Source organism: Protopterus annectens, chromosome 3.part1 (assembly GCF_019279795.1).
Source record: "Protopterus annectens isolate FY-2018-M chromosome 3.part1, PAN1.0, whole genome shotgun sequence".
NCBI classification, from domain to species: Eukaryota; Metazoa; Chordata; order Ceratodontiformes; family Protopteridae; genus Protopterus; species Protopterus annectens.
Window position 1 is genome coordinate 1,765,519,077 of NC_056732.1, and position 21,997 is coordinate 1,765,541,073.

Sequence of the window (21,997 nt, forward strand, 5' to 3'; positions counted from 1 at the left end):
ACTGATGGAAAACTAACATATTTTAGGTTCTATCCTGTCACATACATAAAATGCAAAGGTTTACAACACCTCCCCCACACTCACATACACATGCACACACACACAAACACCCGCACTCATCGCATTCACAACACACACACACACACACACACACACACACACACACACACACACACACACACACACACACACACACACACACACACACACACACACACACACACACACACACACACCATTCACAGCTCTGGTGTTTGACTATGATCAAATGAATGATTATATACATAAATGATAGCCAATATAGTTGTATCTCATCTCATTACTGTCAGTCTCAGTCTAAACCCTTAAACTATTACCAGACTTACACAAAGGTATGAACACACACAAGCATACACATATGCTTGTAACCAGTGTTGTAGTTACTAGCTTTAGCTCTCTGTTTTTTTTTCACTCACTAACCACAGCTCCAAAAGCCACAGTCAGCAATGGAAAAGGAAATGGCAGGTCCTTGTAACTACTGCTGCAGTTACTTCCATTAGTCATGCCATGTTATTTTATTCTTCCCACTTGTTAACACAGCTTAAAGAGCTGTGGATTATAAGTAAAAAAAAAAAAAAGAACTAAAGCAAATAATGACGTGTGATTGTGATTAATGAATTATGTGGGTGTGTATGTGTTAATTTGTTTGTACAAAGGGATAGAAAATGGAGGTGCCAGTAATTTCAGTCTTGATGCACGGATTTTGTGCTAGAATGTGTGTTATTGTTTGTACTGGGTTGTCCCTGTATATTAATGTCCACTTTTAGAACATCATGTGTCCAGTGGGCAGCTGGGATCACTGATTTTTCAAGCCCATTTTCTAAAGTATACTAAATGGCAGTTTTCATGCAGTACCATCATGGAAAGCTGGAGGCTTAATTTTTTAATAAGGAATTGGTCAGACCACACACTGAATATGGTGGGTTGCTCTATTCTTATTCTGATAGGTCCATTTAGGAACCAGAGAGGATACAGAAATCAATAACTAGCAGAATTGTTTTGAAACATTACATACAATTTATGTTTTCTAAAATTACTAATTCTCTGTTAGCTATAGATTGGTAATAGGTGATTTAACTCTTATTTATAAATGTCTTAATAATAAATGATTAGCATTCACTATTACTTTAACATTCAGAAGTACTACTGCAAATACCGGAAATAACAACATCTTATTGGATATTATCTTCTATAACATTCTAGTGAAAAAATGTTTTGTTCTAAGAACTGCAAAGTCTGGAATCTCTTGTCTGCGGCTGTTAGAAGATTAATCAATTTATTTAGCTCTAAAAAGGAACTCGGCACTTGGTTTGATTCCAAAGTTAATTAACAAAAATATTAGATACAAGCTTCAAGACAACTTCCACTGAGCTTTTGGGCCTGTTCTAAAACCACACTGAATGCCGAACAGAGCAATTATTTGTCTTTGAGGTTTTTGTAATACAAACCTGAAGCCACTATCTGCCATCAGAAATTGTACCATCAACTCTATTAATACATCTTTACTGGAACTGAAGACAGTCTTCAATGCATTCAAAGAATATGTAATGAAAGTCTTCTGCTCAGGAATCTAATAGGGAAAACATCAACACAAGTCCATCAGTGGTAATGCAAGGAACACACCATTTATAATCCTTTGTTAATCCATAAATAAAAAGTGTATATGCTTTTCAACTTGTTCACTGACTGATTCACATCACACATGCAAAACTTAAAATTTTAATAGATTAGGTACAACTATTAACTCATAATGTAAGGAATATTGCACTTATAGCTATGCATTATGTGAACAATTCTGTATCTATTTCTTGCACAAAGTGACAAAGTAACAATACTGGAAACGCTTAGAAGGAAAATGGGTTTAGTCATAAACATGCATAGTATCAAACTAGAGGTGTCACGTCTAAGCATGTATGCTGCATCTTCACCATGAGTACGCATAAATGAGACCGTAAGATCATACTAGTTAGTGTATGTGCCACTGCTGTCATCTTGAGGAACCAGGCTGCCATTTTGATTTTAACTGTGTACATTTATGATCAATTAACACATTACATGAGTAAATATGACAAACATATCCATTCTGAGTAAATTAACATACTTAAACCACATCTGGGGACTGCAGCAGTGACAGGGTTACAGATATATACTCCATTGGGTTTATATAATCTTATGCTCTTCCAGACGTCTATTTTTTTCTTGGTGTGTAGTTATTCAGACATTTGGGTTATGTCTCAGAAAGAAAACATCTGGGGTCAGAATGAAATTGTGCAGTTTGGGGAAATATAGACTTTCAGCAAAACTATGTCCATTTCATTCTTCTATTTCAGAAGCATGATCAAGCCCACTATGATTGAAACTAGCTAACTGCAAGAGTTTAAACTTTGATATTTGTGCCTTAAATGTTTCAAGACATTTTAGGAATAAGTCATTTAAAAATCAGCTACTTATTTATAGTTCTGCAATCACACATCTTTGCAATAAATACCATTCAATCAAGTTTCATCATATACCCTCATTTTTAAAACCAGTTAATAGGCATTTGATTTTTCTCCATATCAAACTATTAATGTAACAAAATCAATAGATTATTCCCAGAATTTAATCTAGAGTTAAAACATTATCCATAATGTCATAAAATAATACATGAAAGCAATAATGCACTGTTATCCATTTAAGCAAATAATGTTTCGAGATTTGATGCCGAATGTTTCAACTATATGCTAACATGCCATTCTAAGAATGACATTTTATTGGCTGCATATTATTACCTTCACATGCAGAAAGAAAAAGTGCCTTTTTGCTCAAAACCAGGAATCAGGAAAGTATACACCATTAACTATATTCATTTAATTGCATATACAGTGGGTAAAGGCAAAAAGCATGAGTTTGATTCGTGCAGACTCTTCTTGCCTACTGTACATTCTAAGCAAGTTACCCTAATTAAATAGAGGATCATGATCCCATCTCTGATCATAATGAGCTCATTGCGTTTGAGACATGGATGTCAAGAAATTCACCTAAAGAGTAGAGCAAAGTGGAGCTTGAGAGGTGAATCTTGACATTTAAGTCGAGAAAACATAATAAGTTGCTATGCTTAGAGACAAGATCCTAGTTTTTGTAACGCATGCAGCTTTATTGTCTCCAGAAAAAAAAGTGTAGAAATGCAAAGTGTTTTACAACTTTGAAAGTTGCAATAGAGCACCTGTATTACATTAGAGAAATGCTTAACAAAGTTTTTCTTCCCCAGATTTAGAGGATAATTGCAGTGCTACATACACTACAAAGAATGCAAAGCATCTGCAAAAAATTAAAGTTATGTACTTATTATAATACTAGATCCTTGTTGTCCCACTCTGTCTGTCTACCTTGACAGACGGGTTATCCGCCTCAAAGGTAGAGTTGAGCTACCAATAACTTTAGAGCATCTCCAGTGCTCAAGCTCCTCACTCCCATAATTCCTTGCATCAACGGTATTGTTTCAGTTCAAGTTTGCTGAAAAAAAAACAAAACAAAGGGGACTTGCCCTGAAAAGGGAAAGCCAACAAAATGGAACAAAGGTGGATAATAAATGTGCCCCATGAAGGCTTCAGGGTTGGTCCATTATAATCCTCCAGAATAAAGGAATGGATATTATGACAACTGTGATGAGGGAAAAGAGTGTGAAATGTTGAGATGAATGAGAGAGACAACAAGGATCTAGAGTTATGGTGTGCACATAACTTTTGGATCCTATATTGTTTCCTCCATCTATCTCAACAGATGGGACAGACTCCTCAACTACCAAGATCCATATCTTTAATTATGGTGTAATTGAATTGGTCTAGATCTGGAATGGAGATCCAGTATGTAATGTTTGGCGAAGGTGTGCATGTTAGACTACGTTGTTGCAATTGTCCAATGATAAAAAAGGCAATGGAGGTTGAAACAGACCTTGTGGAATGTGATTTTAGTTTTACTGAGAGAACTAATCCTTTTGAATTATAGATATATGAAATACAGTCTTAGAGCCATCTGAATAGAAATACTTTACAGACCCTGGATCCCAGCCAGTTAGGTTTTGGAGGAAGATGCAAATAGCTGATCACCCTTCTGCAATGACTTTGTGCGTATGCAAGATGCACTCACCTTTGTTCAAATAGTTTGGAAAAGAGATGGGCGAATGTATAGCTTGGTTCAAGGCTTACTCTGTGCCTATTTTAGGCAGAAAACTAGTATTAGTTTTGAGGGGGACTGTCTTCTTGGAATATCAAATAAGGATGTTTGCAGGACAAGGCCTGAAGTTCAGACATTCTTTAAGAAGAGGTTACAATCACTAAAATATTTTCCAAGAAAGAAACTTCAATTCTGTAGAAGAGGCTGGTTCAAAGCAAGGCGGTGTGAGAGCTTGCAACATCAAGGTAATATCCCAAGGAGGAGTTGGATCTTTAATGGGTGGTCTCAAAAGAAAGATGGCCTTAAGTAAAGTTGTACAGACGTTCAGATATGCTATACTCGAAATATCAGCTCCCATATGAAAATTGGAAAAAGATGATAAATTAAACAAATAGTGAGACATTTGGCAGAAGAGTGAAACAAACCTGCCAAGAAATCCAGAATGGAAGGGTCAAGCCCATCCTGTACTGCTCATATTGAAAACCTTTTCAATTTGCTCTTGCAGATCTTTCCAGTGGACAGTTTCTGAGAGGCAGTTAGAATTTGTACCACTCTAGAAGGTAGAGAAGGATCTTTGTCCATCACTGAATTGGAGAAATCATGCAGTTGGTCTGAGAGACTCAAAGCCAAGGTGAGATCTGCAGGATGGTTGAGATAGTAGATCTGGAAGGGGATCTAGGGGAGGCCATAGAAGATGAGGCCACATGTAAGGGAACCAAACTTTCTGGGGCCAGAAGGGGTCAATGAGGATCACTTTTACCTTACACATGGAAGCTTTCTGTAGGAACTTTGTTTTCAGAGGAACTGGTGGGTATCCATAAAGAAGGCCAGGTAGCCAAGTAAGACATCAACATCCCTTGGTGACTTGTCCATGAGGGATGAGGGCATAACTGTTGCTGCACTTTGAATTGATGGCACATTCAAAGACATTGCAGTAAGGCTGATTCTAGCAGCTGAGTCTTTCCACTGCCACTGAATTGCTGAGGAACCACTCATGAAGCATGAGAATATGGTGACTCTACTTGATCATTAGAATACTGGTCTGACCTGGTATGTGCATTGCTGTGAGAAAGCCTTGAGAAGACATTGCTTGATACTATATTCTCATAGTCTCTCAACATAGGGGGTAAGAGTGGGTCCCCCTACCCAGTTTGTTGATATACCAAAGCACTCTATCTGGAATAAAACACACCATGGGGAAGGAAGCCCTGAAGAGCTTGTAATGCTAGAAGGACCACCATCTCCTCCAAGACATTTATGTGAAGATGGGTTTCTGATCCATATTCCTTGAACTGTCCTCCCATCAAAATGCCCACACAATGGCGAGGTGTCCATAGCCACCATGGCTGTAGGAACTGAAAAGATGAACAGACCCACTAGCGCTACCACAAGAGAAGTTATTCACCAAGAGATGTGATGATGGCAGAGAGAGGATGTCTTGATTGGCTAGTGAAGTGGATGTGTCAACAGTGACCAGTGGATGGAAAGGGACACTGCAGAACTCTTATGAAAAATCTGGCATGAAGAACCAGTGTTATTGATCCTGTCATGGATCCTAGTAGCAGAAGAATAAGAGATACTGATGGATATACAGTAGGGATGACCTCTTGAGCTTACAAATGAAGGAAAGTCAGCCTTGATAAAAAAAAAAAAAAAAAAAAAAGTTATGTACTTACCATAACGTTCCATCTGTGGTGTCCATTTTCATTCTTCCTCAACTGTTGGGGTTTGGATCTGACTCGGACGTTATTAAAGCTCGTGGTTAGCAAAAAGCTCTAGAGCTCCTCCCTTACCCATAATGCACCAACCCCTAACATACCTGAGATCTTGTTTGCTGTTTTTCATAAAGTGCAAAGACTATTATAACTTTCCTGAGAGAAAGGCCATATCTGGAGCTCAATATCAAGGGCAGTGGTGACCTTGCAGTCTCTTGTTCTTCCAGAAATTCTTAATGAAATGAGGTTGGTGGATGGGAAGCTGAAGAAAAATGAAAATGGACAACACATGGAACGTTATGGTAAGTACATAACTTCTTTATCTGATATTCATTTTCATGCCTTTCTCAACTAATGGGACAGAGTCCCCAGCTACCTAAATTCCTGGGTGGACTCTAAGGAAGGATATCCCTGAGCACAGTTGAGTCAAGGGTTACTCTTCCCCTCGAGACCACATCCAGTTTATAATGAGTGATAAAAGTATAAGTATGGCCCAAGCTGCAGAAGCAAATATGTCATCCACAGAAGCTCTAGACAGAAACACTGAAGAAGTTGCCATGGACTTAGATGAATGTGTTCTTAAAGGTTTAGGAAAGGATAATCGCAATTTATTGTAGACAAATGATATGCAATCTGTTCAGCTATCTGGCTAAGCTTAACTTTGCAACTGGTTTTGTTCTATGTAAAAAAAACATAATTGTCTGTAAACATCTAATAAATGCAACATATATTTACCTTTAGATAGAAAAGAATCCTAGTACACCATTTGACTTGAATTGTGCTGCTGATAAGAAATTTAAGGAACGCTGGTTCATAGCAGCACACAAGTGTGTAATAGAGTGGCTTCACATTCTGTTGGAAAGGGACCAGCTCAAACATCAGTCTCTTAAACAGGAGCTGGTTTCCCTTTCACATAGTATTAGTTCATCTGTGAGTCTAGAAAATATGAAGTCTTTCATGGAGAAGACTAATGAGAGACTGAATAATCTAGAGAATGAACTTGTAAAACAAAAGAAAACAAAATTAATACGTGATATCAATGAATATGAAGCAGGGACTGCATTTTCTTACCCTCCTAATTGGACAGAACATAAGAGGAAACAACGTAGGAGGGTAAGATTCACTGATGCACCGTTGTCTTCTTCTTTTGTTTCTTCAGGGGAAGAGTTTAGGTCGGACACCAGTATGGAATTTCCGGAATTACCTAGACCAGCACAACCACGTAGGATGCAACAGGAGTTTAACAATGGAGGCTTGCAGCATCAGGAACGAACATTTCAACAGGGACAGAAACGCCTGAGAAGTTATGAGCAAGAAGATGTCTCTGTTCAGAAATTCAATCAACCTGACAATTTCCGTCAGAATCGGAGGTATGGACAACAATATAACAACAAGAAATTTAAACAGTAATGACTTTAATGATAAAAGTATTGTTCTAAATTTATCTGGTTGTGATTTGTCTGATGAACAGTTTGCTGTGTTATGTTTAGGTTTAAAGTTTATACCTACTGTTTTTCCTAAAGAATATTTGATACAGCAAGATATTTTTTAATTTCTTAGGAAGATACATTTGAAAGTTCATTTTAGCAGGGACCAAGGATGTTCTAATTCTGCACATGGAGGCTTTTCTTCATGTGAATCTGAGGATAGTTTTTATTCATGTGATGAATGTATAAGTAATGATGATGTGCAATTTCCTATTGTTGGCAATGCAATAGATATGTCTTATGTAGCTTCTTCTAACAAATTTATTCCGCCTTTTATTAACCAGAGAGCTATTCATTATGGCTCCATGATTAAATTTGAATGTGAGAATATATGTAGAAATATGAAATTGAATAGATGTAATAGTTTATATAACTTAACTTATAAAGAATGGAGTGCTTTAAAAGAATTATGTGACAGGAAGGATATTATTATTAAACCTTCCGATAAGGGAAACAAAATTGTTATAATGAGTGTTGTGCAATATTTTGAGATGTGTATGAATCATTTGCAGGATGAAACAACATATGAAAGAAGCAATATGATTCATTATCAAAAGGCTGTTACAAAATTTAAACACATGTTGGACAGGGGAGTCAGGCTGGGGTTTTTTACAGAGAAGGATGTGAGGAATAGGTTAGATAATGATAGAAAGGACCTAGCTGTATTCTTTTGTTTACCAAAAATACATAAGAATTTACATAACCCCCCAGGTCGACCCATTATTTCAGCCTGCAACTATTTCCTACATAACACTGGTTTGATTTTACATAGAATATTTTTATCATATGTAGTTAAATCTCCAGTTTACATCAAAGATAGTATGGAATTTTTAAACAAAATATCCTCTATCTCTTGGAACAACAAAATGTATTGGTTGGTTATGGATGTTAAAAGTCTATATACTTCTATTAGACATGATGATGGCCTCAATGCAGTGAGATCTTCTTTAAAAGACAACCCTTCTGTTGATTTCATAGTAGATTTGTTGGATTTCTGTTTAAAGAATAATTATTTTATTTTTAATGATGTTTTGTATCGGCAGAAACAAGGTACAGCAATGGGGGCAGCTTTTGCCCCCATGTATGCCAATTTGTTTATGAATTTTTTTGAAAGGAAATTTCTATTTGAGTTAAATTTTATGAAATGTAATGTGTTATTTTATTTCCGTTACATAGATGATTTGATTTTTATTTGTGATGGTAGTTTTGATTCAGTTAATGAATTTTTGACAGACTTACATGGTAACCCATTTGGGTTAGAATTTGATGGAATACAGAAGGGAAACAAAGTAATATTCTTGGATCTTGTTTTGGAGGGTACAGAACATGGTAAAATTATATCAAATATACATAGGAAGTTTATAGATGGTAATCAATACCTTCATGCATCTAGTTGCCATCCTGTACATACTTTGGAAGCTCTCCCTTATGGGGAATTGGCAAGGGTATCTAGATTATGTAACACACAAGAAAATTTACAAAGGGAATGGATATCACATATAATATGTTTTTGAAAAGAGGGTACAGTGTGAATATTTTAGAAAATGCCCTTATGATGGTAAAAAAGGAGAATAATATGGTAAGGAATAAATGTAATAAGGGTGAACATCACCATTATAAGAAATATCATCTGGCAACCAGTGATAAAACTTGTAAGGATATTTATTTTGTCTCTACATATAATGTAAAGAGTGGAGACATAAAGGATGTAGTGGAACATTTTTGGAAATTTTTAGTGAAAGACAAGGTGTTGATGCACATTTTGCCACAAAAACCTTTATTCTCCTATAAAAGGGGAAGAAATTTGAAAGATATGGTGGTACATGGTAAATTTGTAATGCAAAACTTTTGTTTACCAAGACCACTAAGTGAATTTGGTACAAGATGTTGCAGTAGATGCAGTGTTTGTAGGAATGTAGTTAGAACATTTAATTATATTAACAACATTAGGTTCACAGTAAGAGATAGTTTTACCTGTAGAAGCAAGGGAGTTGTGTATGCTTTACACTATCCCTGTGGATTATATTATATAGGCGAAACTAAAAGAGAGTTTCGTATTAGGTTAGGTGAGCACATTAGAGACATAAGACATAAAAGGGAAAATAAATTTATTGCCACACATTTTAGTGTTTATCATAATAGTGATGCTTCATTTTTAACAGGAACAGTTTTAGAAAGTGTGAAATGTCTTTGTAATGATGAAAATGCTTTGAAATATAACTTACAATATAAGGAAAGTATTTTTATTTTGAAATACAATACAATGACACCCTGTGGACTGAATAATGAAATAAACTGGAGGTGTCTGCTTTAAAACTTTTTGAACATAATTGTTTAATTAATTGTTTAATTAATTGCTATGAGTATATATATATATATATATATATATATATATATATATATATATATATATCCATTCTTTCAGTGAGAATGTATACTCTTGAAAGGTGGTTACACCGAGGCACTGGAAAATAAAGAATTTGCTTTTGGATTTGACTTTGGTTCCTGTTTTTCGATTCCTGACTTCTGAAGATTTTGCTGTTTTGGTATTGTTTTGGATCAGAGTTGTTTCTATCTGAAGGTGTGTGGAGTGGAGTTTGTGCAATATATTTACCTTTGTTTGTAAATTTAGGAAAGAAAACTGGCAAATTAATGGACTGATTTATACTGGATTCTGATGCCACCAATGGAAGGAAAGAAATGTTAGTATATAATGTGACTGTATCCTTATGAAAGATCAAGTAGGGAGGTTTAGAGGACAATGCTTGAAGTTCTGAAATTCTTCTCGCAGAGGTAATAGCCACTAGAAAGATTGTTTTCCAAGTCAGTAACTTAAAATCACATACAGCTGCTGGTTCAAAGGGAGAATGAATTAAGGCCTGCAGTACCAAGTTCAAATCCCATGGTGAAGTAGGATCTTTATGGGGATCTTAGCAGAAGTGTGCCTCTCAAAAATGCTTTACAAGTTTAGAAGAGGCCATAGAAGAATTCTCAAATCCAATATGAAAAATAGAGATTGTTGCTAACTAAATTTTAATTGTAGAGGAGTTGGCTCCATCATTAAAAATGGTTGCCAAAAAAATTCAAGTATACTATGTACAGGAGCTGAGAAAGGTTGAATGGTCTTTGTTGTGTCCAGCAAACAAACCTTTTCTATTTCCCTTGTGTAAAGTTTTCTTGTAGAAGGCTTATGGGAAGATAAAAGAATATGATGAACAGGGGAAGAGAGCACTGACTGACTGGCTATTAATGGAATTGGAGAAACCATGCTGTCAGCTTGAGGTTTGAGATATCTGGATGAATCATACCTGTCAGGTGAGACCGACGATCTGGAATGGGATGCAGAATCCAAGGTTGGTAAAGTAGATGAGGCCATAGGAAGGGGAACCAAATCTGTTGAACCTAGAAAGGTGCAATGAGGATGATATTGCTCTTCAACCTAGAAGCTTTCTGCAGGAATTTTGGAATTAGGGGAATTGGTGGGTAAGTATAAAGTAGACCAGGGAGCCAACTGTGGAGAACAGCATCCCTTGGTGATTTCCTCCAGAGGGGGGATTAGGGCAAAGTAGCTGTTGCATTTGTTGTTTAGGGGAGAAGCAAAAAGATCGCAGCAAGGCTGGCCCCTTTGATGGAAAATCATTTCTTTTTTCAATAATATTTCTTTATTGTTTTTCTTTTTTTTTTTTCATTACAAAACATTCACAAGAGAAAACACAGGTGATGTTCCTACAGTATTAATAACAATATTCTTAAAACATATTTACAATATTTACATGAATGCTTCCATACTCCCTCTTAAAGGTAGAAATTGAGGTTGTTTTCTCCATGGTTCGTATCTTAGAATAATATATTTCCAAATAATGTTATGTTTTTTCTTGTGCACATTGTAGAAGTATTTCAGATTCAATGTTTTATGCCAGTATAATATTGAAAATTTGTTCCCATAGTTTCAGATTGTAGGGATTTTTGTTTTGTTGGTTTACTATGTATTTGTGGGCTAATATATGGTTTATCGCTAAGATCCTAAAATTTTCCCATGAGGTTTTGGATGGGGTCAGCCAGTTAGTAGCTATGTAAAGTTTCATTAGTAGAAAAATATTGAGGTTGACTATTTGGGGGGATATGTAATATCATAAATTCCCAAGTAATCATTGATGATGATATCCCATCTTTTGTAGTTGTAGTTTCAGGGAGTTCCAAAGTTTAAATATACATTTGCAGCTCCAAAACATATGCAAAAGGTCAACAGTTTCATCTTTACAATGTGGGCACTTTGGAGAATTTTTAGGGTTGAATTTATGCAAGCTAAGGCATGTATAGTAGGCATTATTTTATATCATGAGTTGGGTAAATGTTCACTTTTGAAGGGAAATTGATTTTACCGTTAAATTGATTGCTTGCTTGTGTTATTTTATTTCCCTTGATCAATGGTATTTTTTCTTTGCAATAATTAGACAAGAGTAAATTATCTTGATATTTCATGTCTTTTATCAATTTGTATGAACGTTATAAATTTGCTACTTTGTAGAAGGGCTTGCCTTAGTGAGATACATTTAATTAAATCATCTTTATTAATGGTTATATTTTGAAAGTAGCTTGTAGACATTTCCTTAATCTGTCTCAAGATCAGTAGATATGATTTGGGAAGGCCCAACTGATGTCTTAATTCATGAGTGGAACAATTTAAATATGGATATATATCTTGTAATGTTAAGTTAATTATGAGTGGGAATCTTTTCAGGTCTATTAGTTGGTTATTAATTTTCAAGTTAGGATTTTTGTGGAAGGGTTGTAGGATCATCATGTGATGGAAGAGATTTACTGATCTAAAAAGATTTTGCGTTAATGTTATATAATTTTTAATGGGTTCCATTAGATTATATGTTTTAGTGTTGTCTCTGTTTAAAAAGGGTAGTGATTTGGGATTTATATTCAGGCTTTCAATATGTTTAAAACATAGTCTTAACCAGATGGAAATCATTTCTGTCACTTTCATGTTGAGAGACCACTCAAGAGGTAGAAGACTGGGCCTGCTCAATTCCCCAGAATATGCATTGCTATGAGAAAGAGGTTGGATGAGATCACCCATTGCCACACTTTGAGTGCTTCTTGACAAAAGGGGTAAGATCTGGTTCCTCCTTGTTCATTGATGTACCAAACTACTGACATAATAACATATTGTCTGTTTGAATCATAACTGTCCCTAAAAGGAGAGCATCTTGAAAGGCCTGCAACACTGAGAGCATTGCTCTCATCTCTAGGCCACTGATATGCAAACTGGCCTCCTCTGTCATGGGGGTGTCGTCATCCATTAGAGTTCCCCCCTCTGCCCCTAGGGGAACTATCGCCATGTGTCCTGGAAATGACCCTGAAATTTTCTGAACCACATCTTCAGACCACCTTGTTAATTCCTAGAAAAGGGTCTTTGAGGGGGGTCGAAAAATGTACACCCACTGCAGAGAGGGTCTTTCCATTCTTTTCACACCTGGATAGTGAATCCTTCACTTTTGGGCCAAAGAATAAACTACCGTCAAAAGGTGCATTGATGAACAAGGGCTTGAAAGGCTCCACAAAATCACACAAGTGCATCATGTCATGCTTCCTAATGCATATGCCCTTGAGGCACCTGCATGTGAGATAAGCCTCATGGACGAATTCGGAATGGATTGGAGGGTAGCCAACTGAAAGGCCACAGAAGACTGAGCTTCAGTAGTAATGGTCCCAGAAAGGGATTTTGAAAGTTCCTTGATCAAGTCCCTCTGTATCTTAGTAAAATGTGCCAAATAGTTCAGTGACCTAAGAACAAAGGTCACTGATGCATAAACATGCTTCACAAATCCGTCCATCCCCCTAGAATTCCTGTTAGGAGGATGAACAGATGAACTTTGTTCAACAAGTACCTTCTTGGTGGCCATCACCATGACCATGGCATCCACAGGCACCCCCTTACTCCAAAATTCTTTCCCGACAGGTGGAGCCAGAATCCAATCTGGCTTCTTAGGGACTGGCTCAATTGAATCAGGTTCCTTCTATGCCTGCCTAAAGACCAAATCAATGAGCTTATCCATGGGTAGAGTAACCCATGAGTTAGATGGGCCAGCTCCAAAGGCCTCCAGAAATACTGATTCCTCCAGTGAAGGGTTGCTGGAGGACCAACCACCTCTCTGCTTAAGGATCTCAAGAATGTCTCTAAATGAGATGTCTTCCAGAGCTGATTTTATTTATTTTATTTTACATTTGTTGACCGGGAAAGTCTGACTGGATGCATGTCCATTTTCAGCGGAGGCCCAGGGAGAAAAGTTCCACAGTTAAATTTTAAGCAAAATATAAGGTGTATACAGAAGTATTCAAATTTACACAGTACCTAACTTAACAGTGACTAGTAACATAGCGTTGATGCTTAAGATTTAACATATTTACATTGACTGAACCAATCTTTACAGTTTTAGGCTGAGGCATTACATAATGGTGAACATTGTTAGTAGGGGTTGCATTTTTTGCTTTATACAGCTGACTTGTGAGCAAGTTAGCCACAGTAGGGAGTATAGCAACAAAGAGAGGAAAGATTAGACATAGTAGGGAGTATAGTAGCAGGAGAAGAGATAGAGATGGGAAATTGGATAACAGGTTAAGTAAGAAAAGCAGGAGGAGTAAGTAGCTTGACTACAGAGTAAGAGTAGAGGTGTAAAGAGAAAAGTGTAGTGGATAGATAACAGAGTGTCCTAGCAGTGACATATGGGTATTGACTAAAGGGGTAGAATTAGAGGTAGAACTGGAAGGAAGCTAGAGAAGTTGCATTCTTTTGATGATGAAGCTGAAGTCAGAGGGCAAGAGTAAGGGGAAAGGGTGGGGGGGGGTCAGTCAGGTGGGGAACATGTGCACATCCATGTGTGCTTTAGGTGTTCTTTAAGAAGTCTTTTAAATGTAATCTTTGAGCCTGCTGAAGTAATAGCAGTAGGTAGGGTGTTCCACATTTTGTCTATGTAGTTAGGGAAGAGGGAGTCCCCTGCTTTGTGGTTGGTCTTGGTGACCTTGATTAATTTTTTGTCACTAGAGTAAAGTTGTCTAGTTTTAGCTTGTAGTTCTAGTAGATTGGCCAGAGCTGGAGTTTTGTCTGGGAGTAGTAGGAGGTTATGGGCAAAGGAAAATTGATGATAATTTAGGAGATTAGGGAATTCAAGCCAGCCAAGTTGTTTATGATTCTGATTCTGGGGACCATTCTCCTTCATGAAAATCAGTATCCTCAATAACTGACTCTTGTGGAGAGTCTAAGTGCCTCCTCTTGTGCTTCCTCTTCCTAGGGATTTCCTCGGTGGGATGTTACAGAGAAGTGTTCATAGGTTCATAGATTGGTACTAGGGCCTATACAAGCCTAGCCATAACAATTCCTTGGCTATTTCTTCCCACAGTATTTACTTCCCTGGACCCCTGTCTAGCAGGAAGAGTTAGAGGAGATCGTAAAACCCTGCTGATGCTGGGGCTCAATAGGGTGGTCTGGAGATATTGAGCTGGCTGTCCCTGTGGTGTAGAATGATGTGGGTCTAAGCACACAGACATTTGGAAACCAAACTGAAGATCCGAGGGTTGGATTTGTCTATCCTGTCAGAGCAGAGAATACTCCACCTCAAAGGCAGAGAAAGAAGACATTGGCTCCGGGAAGGCAGGCTACTGGACCGCTGCCTCCCTCCACCCCAACAGCAACCTCTCCTCGGAGCTGAGCTATTTAATGCCAAAGCTTTGATGGGCAGAGACAACTCCAAAAACCTTGGAATTGACTCTAATGCCTTGGATCCGACAAGACAGCTATGGCTCTGAGAGTCATCCAGATCTGAAGAAGTCAGAGCCTGTACACTCAGAAAATTTAAGATCAGACAATAAAGTTATCTTCGGATCAGAGCTGGACTGACCTGGAAGGTTTAGATCCAGGGTCTCTGAAGCAACTGGGCAAATCAGAGAAGGAGCAACTGAAAGTGGACTGGCAGATGAATGGGCTTCCTGACCCAAGGGGGTAGGAGTCAGAATAACACCCATCTGTATCTGCACCGAGAGGAATCTCCTCATCATTCTGTCCACTTCTTTTTCTGTCAAACTCCTGGAAGAATGAGTAGAAGTAAGAGATGATGACATGGAACAACATCTTTCCAAAAATGTTGAGGGAACCATGGAAGGTACTGGCTCTAGTGTTGCAGAATACTTAGTCCTGGGCATGATGTTCGGATTTGAAGAATTTAGGTCTGCAGATTTTTTCATCAGATCCGAAAAACTTGGATCCATCGATTTTTTGGTCAGATCTGATGGAGAGTGGGTCTGAATAGATTTCTGATCCAGTTTTGACATTTTCTTCACTGGCTCTGAAAATGGAGTTGTGGAAGTAGGACGTCTCAGAGACTTAGTCATAGACTCCTTGGTTTTTGTTTTGGGGGATTGAGCCCAAGAAATAGCTTCACCAAATGTAGATGGAAGCAATCCCTTTAACTTATTTTTTCTGTTGGCTACTGCTCTGGGATTAAAGTTCTTGTAAATTAAACAATCCTACTGTAGATGTTGTGGTCGCAAGCAGTAAACACATAACATATGGGCATCAGAACGAGGAAGTTTATGCCTACACTTCTGACATTCTTTTAAAACCAGAAGGTCAGGTTTCAGACATATCGCCAATGAGACAAGGGAAAGGAAGGAAAAAGTAGCCCTTTTTTTTTGTATAAAAAGGAGAGAAAAAAGGAAATACCAGCCATGGTAAGTAAGACTACTCTAGTATGTACAACAGGATAAAGAAAACAGAAAGATATTACCAACGATGGTAGACCATAAATTACACCAAATGTTGGAGGGTAAGGGAGTAATATATTTATAATATTATAATATTAGTGATAAAAAAGGGGAAAACTTTTAAAAGAAAAAACACACTTCTCTAAGAAACATGAGAGCTAAGACTGACCACATCTTTTTGTGAAAAGCGTCAAACAAGATCTGAGGTATGTTGGGGGTTGGTGCATTATGGGTAAGGGAAGAAGGAGCTCGAGAGCTTTTTGGTGGCCACGAGCTTTTGTAATGGCCGAGTCAGATCTGAGACTTGGACCCGAACACCAACAGTTGAGGACAGAATGAAAATCAACATCAGATTTACAGTTTTGCTATTTGTGATTCCATATCTAGATGACAACCTATGAAGTCCAAAGACTAAGTGGACTGTAAGGCTGATTTTTCATAATTTATGGAAATTTCCAAAACTTGACACAACTGAAGCAAATAGTCTCCTGCTTAGATTAAGGATTATTTATTCTTGCAGTGAGTAGCCAGTCATCTTTGTACAGGAATACATGTAACCCTTGCAACCAAAGGTGTGCTGCTATCGCTGCCATGCATTTGGTGAACACCCAGAAGCCTATGGTGAGATTGAATGGCATAGCCCTGAAATGACTGTGACTGGCTCCCAGCCAATAACTGATATATGGTCCTTTAAGCGATTTTCTCTGTTTTCTATGAATTTACTAAGCATGTTTATTTCCGCGAATTATAACTGATTGTTTGGTCAGTTTTTGTTATATAGTCATTTTAGGGTATTAACTAGTTTGTGCTGTGCACTGCAATAAACTCTACTATCCATTATGTTTTTATGTAATGCATTGTTTCTAACTATTTACTTCTTGTGTTTAATTAGGTAATGATCGTTCCAGATTTTCTAAATGCCACATTGTTTTTGTTAGTGTTTGCTATATATTAAATAGGATGCATACATTACTTCTTGTCACCATTTAAAATGGCAAGCATTTCAAACACTGCATCTAATGTTGAACTTTCTCTGACTGTCAAGTGTTATTTTCACTGACAGGAATGTACTGATCTTTGTACCTTCTATGACATGTTTAGATTGCTTACCCTCTCTCCTCCTCCTCTAGCGTCTAAGTCTCACTCTCTTTCTAAACTAATACATTGCAGACATACATAAAGCTATTTCATAACATTTTCTGTCACTAATTTGCATTCCTAACTTTATAACAGGCACTTGTTCTAGATTTAGTTGCCGACTGCAGACACGGAATCCCTGTCGGTTCTGACCTCCCTTTTTACTTTAACACAATTCAGCTTTTAACTGAAAGAAAAGTAAACACAGTTTCTGGCCACCAATAACAATAAGGAGTGGAACAGAACACAGCTGATCTATCAACCCAAACACTTTATTAGATTAAGCGCTTTCATCTGCTTGTATCCAGGACTTCTTCAGAATCATAAAACACTATTACAAACCATCACTAAGTAGCCCTCCCAATGCATATTCAAATCCAATAAACACTTCACAACTCATTAAATTAAAGGATCCATTAATAAAAACATCCCTTGAATTTTAAAGGCATAACAGTTATATTAAAACCCCATATACATACACTTACATTACTAATTTGTATGACCTGATTACCCAGGCCAACAAAATCATCCTAAAAAGGACCTCAATTTTAAAGCACTCGCAATGGATACATTCTCATTCAATCCAGGTGGTATCAAAGAATTCAACCTAATTTGCCATTTAACCTCACTGCGTTCAATCATATCTTCCCATGGACCCCCCCAAACATTTTTATACACAATTTCAATCCCTAAAAATCTAAATTCATGTGAGGGAAAGTTAATATGTTTACTCAGAGCATTACATTCCTTTTTATTTTTGATATCAAGTACATGCTTGTATATGCGTTCTCTAAAACACCTCTAAGTTTTTCCCCACATAAAATGCACTGCACTCTTGACAAATTGCCAACTACACTATTCCAAAAGAGTTACAAGTGCAGTGAAAAGAGGACTTAATCCACACCCCATTGACATACAGCTCATTCTTCTCCAAAATTAACTTACATTGCGGACGAGTACCACACTTGTAACAACTAAACCTTTTACTGTTATACCCAATGTAAAGGTCTATATTAGATGAACTAAAGTTCATCTTAGCGAACGCTCACATGAGCGAATATACAGGTACTCGAAACTGCAATTGTGGGGGGCTGCACCCCCCCACACCCACCGCTAAATATATATTCCAACTGCGAGATTGCACTACAGTGAGGAAAGGGCAAATATTCCCATCTTCACTGTACCGCAATCTCACTATTGCAGTTTCGAGTTCAGCAATATTCGCTCATGTGAGCGTTCGCTAAGATGAACTTTTGTTCATCTAATATAGACCTCAATGTAACCAAGTCAGATTTTTAAAAATTATTTTTCAGTTTTCCGTCTTCTATAAATGATATGTGGGCACTCACTCACCAGCCCACCCAAACTCTCAAAACAAGAGAAAATCCTCCAACTGTCTCTTAATACTTTGAGAATATTAGTACAATCTGCAGTGTAAGTCATAACAAAAGAGTTAGTATGTTTTTTCCCAATATTTTTGTGTGCTCTGTTCAAAACTGTTGTACTATCCCCCTATGGAGCAGAGGAAAATCTCCACCTAATCTCCTCTTCCAAATTTCATCAAAGGTGTTTTCAATCAAATAACAGGGGTATCCACAGACCACAAACATGTTGATCAATTTACATCCTTCCTTCATAAAAGTCTCATCCTCGGATACCAGTCTTGACAAATGAACATATTATTGCCCCTTCACTATACCCTTTTTCTGATGCTCGGAGTGACAACTCGAATAGTGAAGGAGGCTGTTGGAATATGTGGGTTTTTGATAAATGTTACTAACCAATCTCCCCAAATGTGTGTCTTTACTAATCTCTACATTTAAATAGTTCATTTTGACTGGACTAAAAGAAAGATGAACTCTTAAAACAGATGTGGAATTATTATTCAGATATTCAATAAATGAGCCAATCTGCCCTCAGGTCTATTCCATAAAATAAAAATATCATAAAAGAATGGAGATATAATCTCCAGGGCAGGGGGGGGTGGGTTAAACACACTAAACGCTCGTCTCTTTTCTCACTCTAACATAATGATATTCGCAAAAGTGGGGTCACATGATATCCCTATCGCCACCTCCTCCTTTTGCAAAAAGTATTTCCCATCCATATACACAAAACTATTCTCAAGAATGGTCTCCATAAAAACACAGAGGGTTTCAATTTCACAATGGCTCAAATCCGTAGACTCAAACATAAAATTATAAAACCATTCCAAACCTGTCTTATGTGGAATAATATTAAACATTGTCAAAAAAATCATATGATCCTTATATTCCACTTCCTTTAACTTTTCCAGAAAATCCTGCTAGTCCACACATATATGTTTGAATGTCTTTAAATAGGACTTTAACTTAATGTCACTATATTTAGCCATGGTATGGGTTTTGGACCTACTAGCATTCACGATAGGCCTCAAAGGAGGATTTCTTACATAATGTAAACGAAAAAGAAAACAGAGGTGCAGAGCCACATCCACAGCACAGTAATCACGCAGGAGTTTATCGTTGAAAATTTAATAACTCTCTTAACGTTCAGTGAGTTTGGTACAACAAACAATGTTTTCGTCACTATACAATAGTAACTTCTTCAGAAAATTTGTAAAACAAGAGTTCAACCTTCTAAAAATCCCGCTGTAGGAAGCGTAAACACTCTCCTCCTATCAGAGTAAGGTTCACATGTAAAATCAATCAGTTGCCATAGAGACTTTTAAAACATACAATCGCTACTGAGTAGCTGATCTTGCGTTGTAAATGCATACAATGTGTTATTTCATAATCTATTTTACTAATATGTACAAATATACAAAATAAAAAATATATAAAACATTAAGTGTTGTAAGAGAATTTTTAGAAACCAAAAATAAACTGTTTAAGTTATAGTTAATCAAATCTAACCCAGTCTCAATGTTTAACTAACCGTTTCCATTTCAAAAAACAAGAAATGTTGCAATTTTCATTAAGGCCAGGAGAACAAAATGCGTTCAACACTAGTTGCCATTCCAGCTCATGACATTCAAGGAACAATGGTGTAGGTCCACCTCTGAAATCAGGTGAAATCTGGTCGATAGCTATGAAGAAAAAAAGAATGGTCTGAATGAGTTTCTACGTGTTTAGCTAGTGCGTTATCAGCCTTTCTTTTATTAATAGCGTAGTTGTGTTCATGTATTCTATTTCTAAACTTTCGATCGTTTTTTCCGATGTAGAATACTGGACATTTCTTACACTGTGCCAGATAGACTATACTTCTAGAGTTACACTCAAGTCTGTGATAAATGAGGTGCTTTTTACCATTAATCACAAATGAATTTGTTGGTTTAACACTGTGGCATTCGTTACATGAACCACATTGGAAACATCCTAAAGTTCTATGTTTAAATCCTGTCCTCTTAGTTTCTAAAAGGTTTTTTAGGTTAGCGCTTCTCCTGTAAATAATGGTAAAGGAATGACCTAGCTGTTCTAAAAGAGAACTGTCCCTACCTAGTAGTTGCCAGTTTTTATATAAGATAAATTTAATGTAGTTACTGTCTTTATTAAAAACTGTTACAAAACTTGATTTTAATGGAACTGTAGTAGTGTGTGACTGATCTGTGACAGAGTCGTTGACGTCGCAGTCAGTGTCGACCAATGCCAAGTCAGTTGTTGTATAAGGTAATTGACTCCTTGTAGGTTCCTTAAAGTACAAAATGGGGTTAAATAAACCCTTCATTCATTTGTTTTTAACTTCTATAACTAGCTCTTGGACTAGTCTCTGGGGATATCCTCTGTTTTTAAACATGTTCGACAGGTTACCACACTCATCAAGGAAACCAACTTCAAGTGTACATAGTCTAGCTGCACGTACTAGTTGACCCTTAACTATAGAACGTTTCTGTTTGAAAGGATGAGCGCTAGTGAAATGGAGAAAAAAGTTACAATAAGTTGGTTTTCTGTAGATATTGGAAAAAAGTTCTGTTCGGTTTGAGTGTTTAGTCAGTTTCACGTCTAAATATTCATTACTGGTTGTATCAAATTTAGATGTGAATTTAAAAAAATTGGTCGTATTGTTCAAGTATTCCACAAATTGATTAGCTTCACTTAGTACTCCTTTAAAAATAATAAATATGTTGTCAAGGAATCTTGTATAGTAACTGATAAAACTTCTTTTGTCAGGTATATCAAATATAAAAGTCTTCTCCCAATATGCAACAAATATATTTGCTAAACTAGCTCCGCATGGTGAGCCCATTGCTACACCATGCTTTTGCAAATAAAATTGGTTATTGAAAGTAAAGTAGTTGTTAGTCAAAATAATATCTAACAGTTCACCAACCAAGTCTATCTCCTTTTTCAAAGCGTTCTTTTCTTTTAACATCAAAGTTGACCATTCAACAGCTTCTAGGTGTGGAATAGAAGTATAAAGGTCTACTACGTCTATTGTCAAAAGGTTGTCACAGGGGTCTAACACTACCTTATTCAAGTCAGCTAATAATGACCATGAATCCTTACATACTTGTGGAATCAGTTTCAGATATCTTTGTAAAATCGAATCAACAACTTTGGCACAGGGGTAGGTTAATTTATTTTTGGTTTCTAAAAATACTCTTACAACACTTAATGTTTTATATATTTTTTATTTTGTATATTTGTATATATCAGTAAAATAGATTATGAAATAACACATTGTATGCATTTACAACGCAAGATCAGCTACTCAGTA

The 21,997-nt window shown here is 36.8% G+C and overlaps 1 protein-coding gene across 2 annotated transcripts in view; it reads right to left on the reverse strand.

Moving 5' to 3' along the window:
• The window catches only part of WDR97 (WD repeat domain 97), a 2,414,280-nt gene that overhangs the window by 470,057 nt on the left and 1,922,226 nt on the right, over positions 1-21,997 (reverse strand). For both annotated transcript variants that reach the window (XM_044067752.1, XM_044067751.1), the window contains exon 19: positions 1,488-1,609. In XM_044067752.1, coding sequence (XP_043923687.1) covers positions 1,488-1,609 — 122 coding nt within the window. The remainder of the gene's footprint in view (positions 1-1,487; positions 1,610-21,997) is intronic.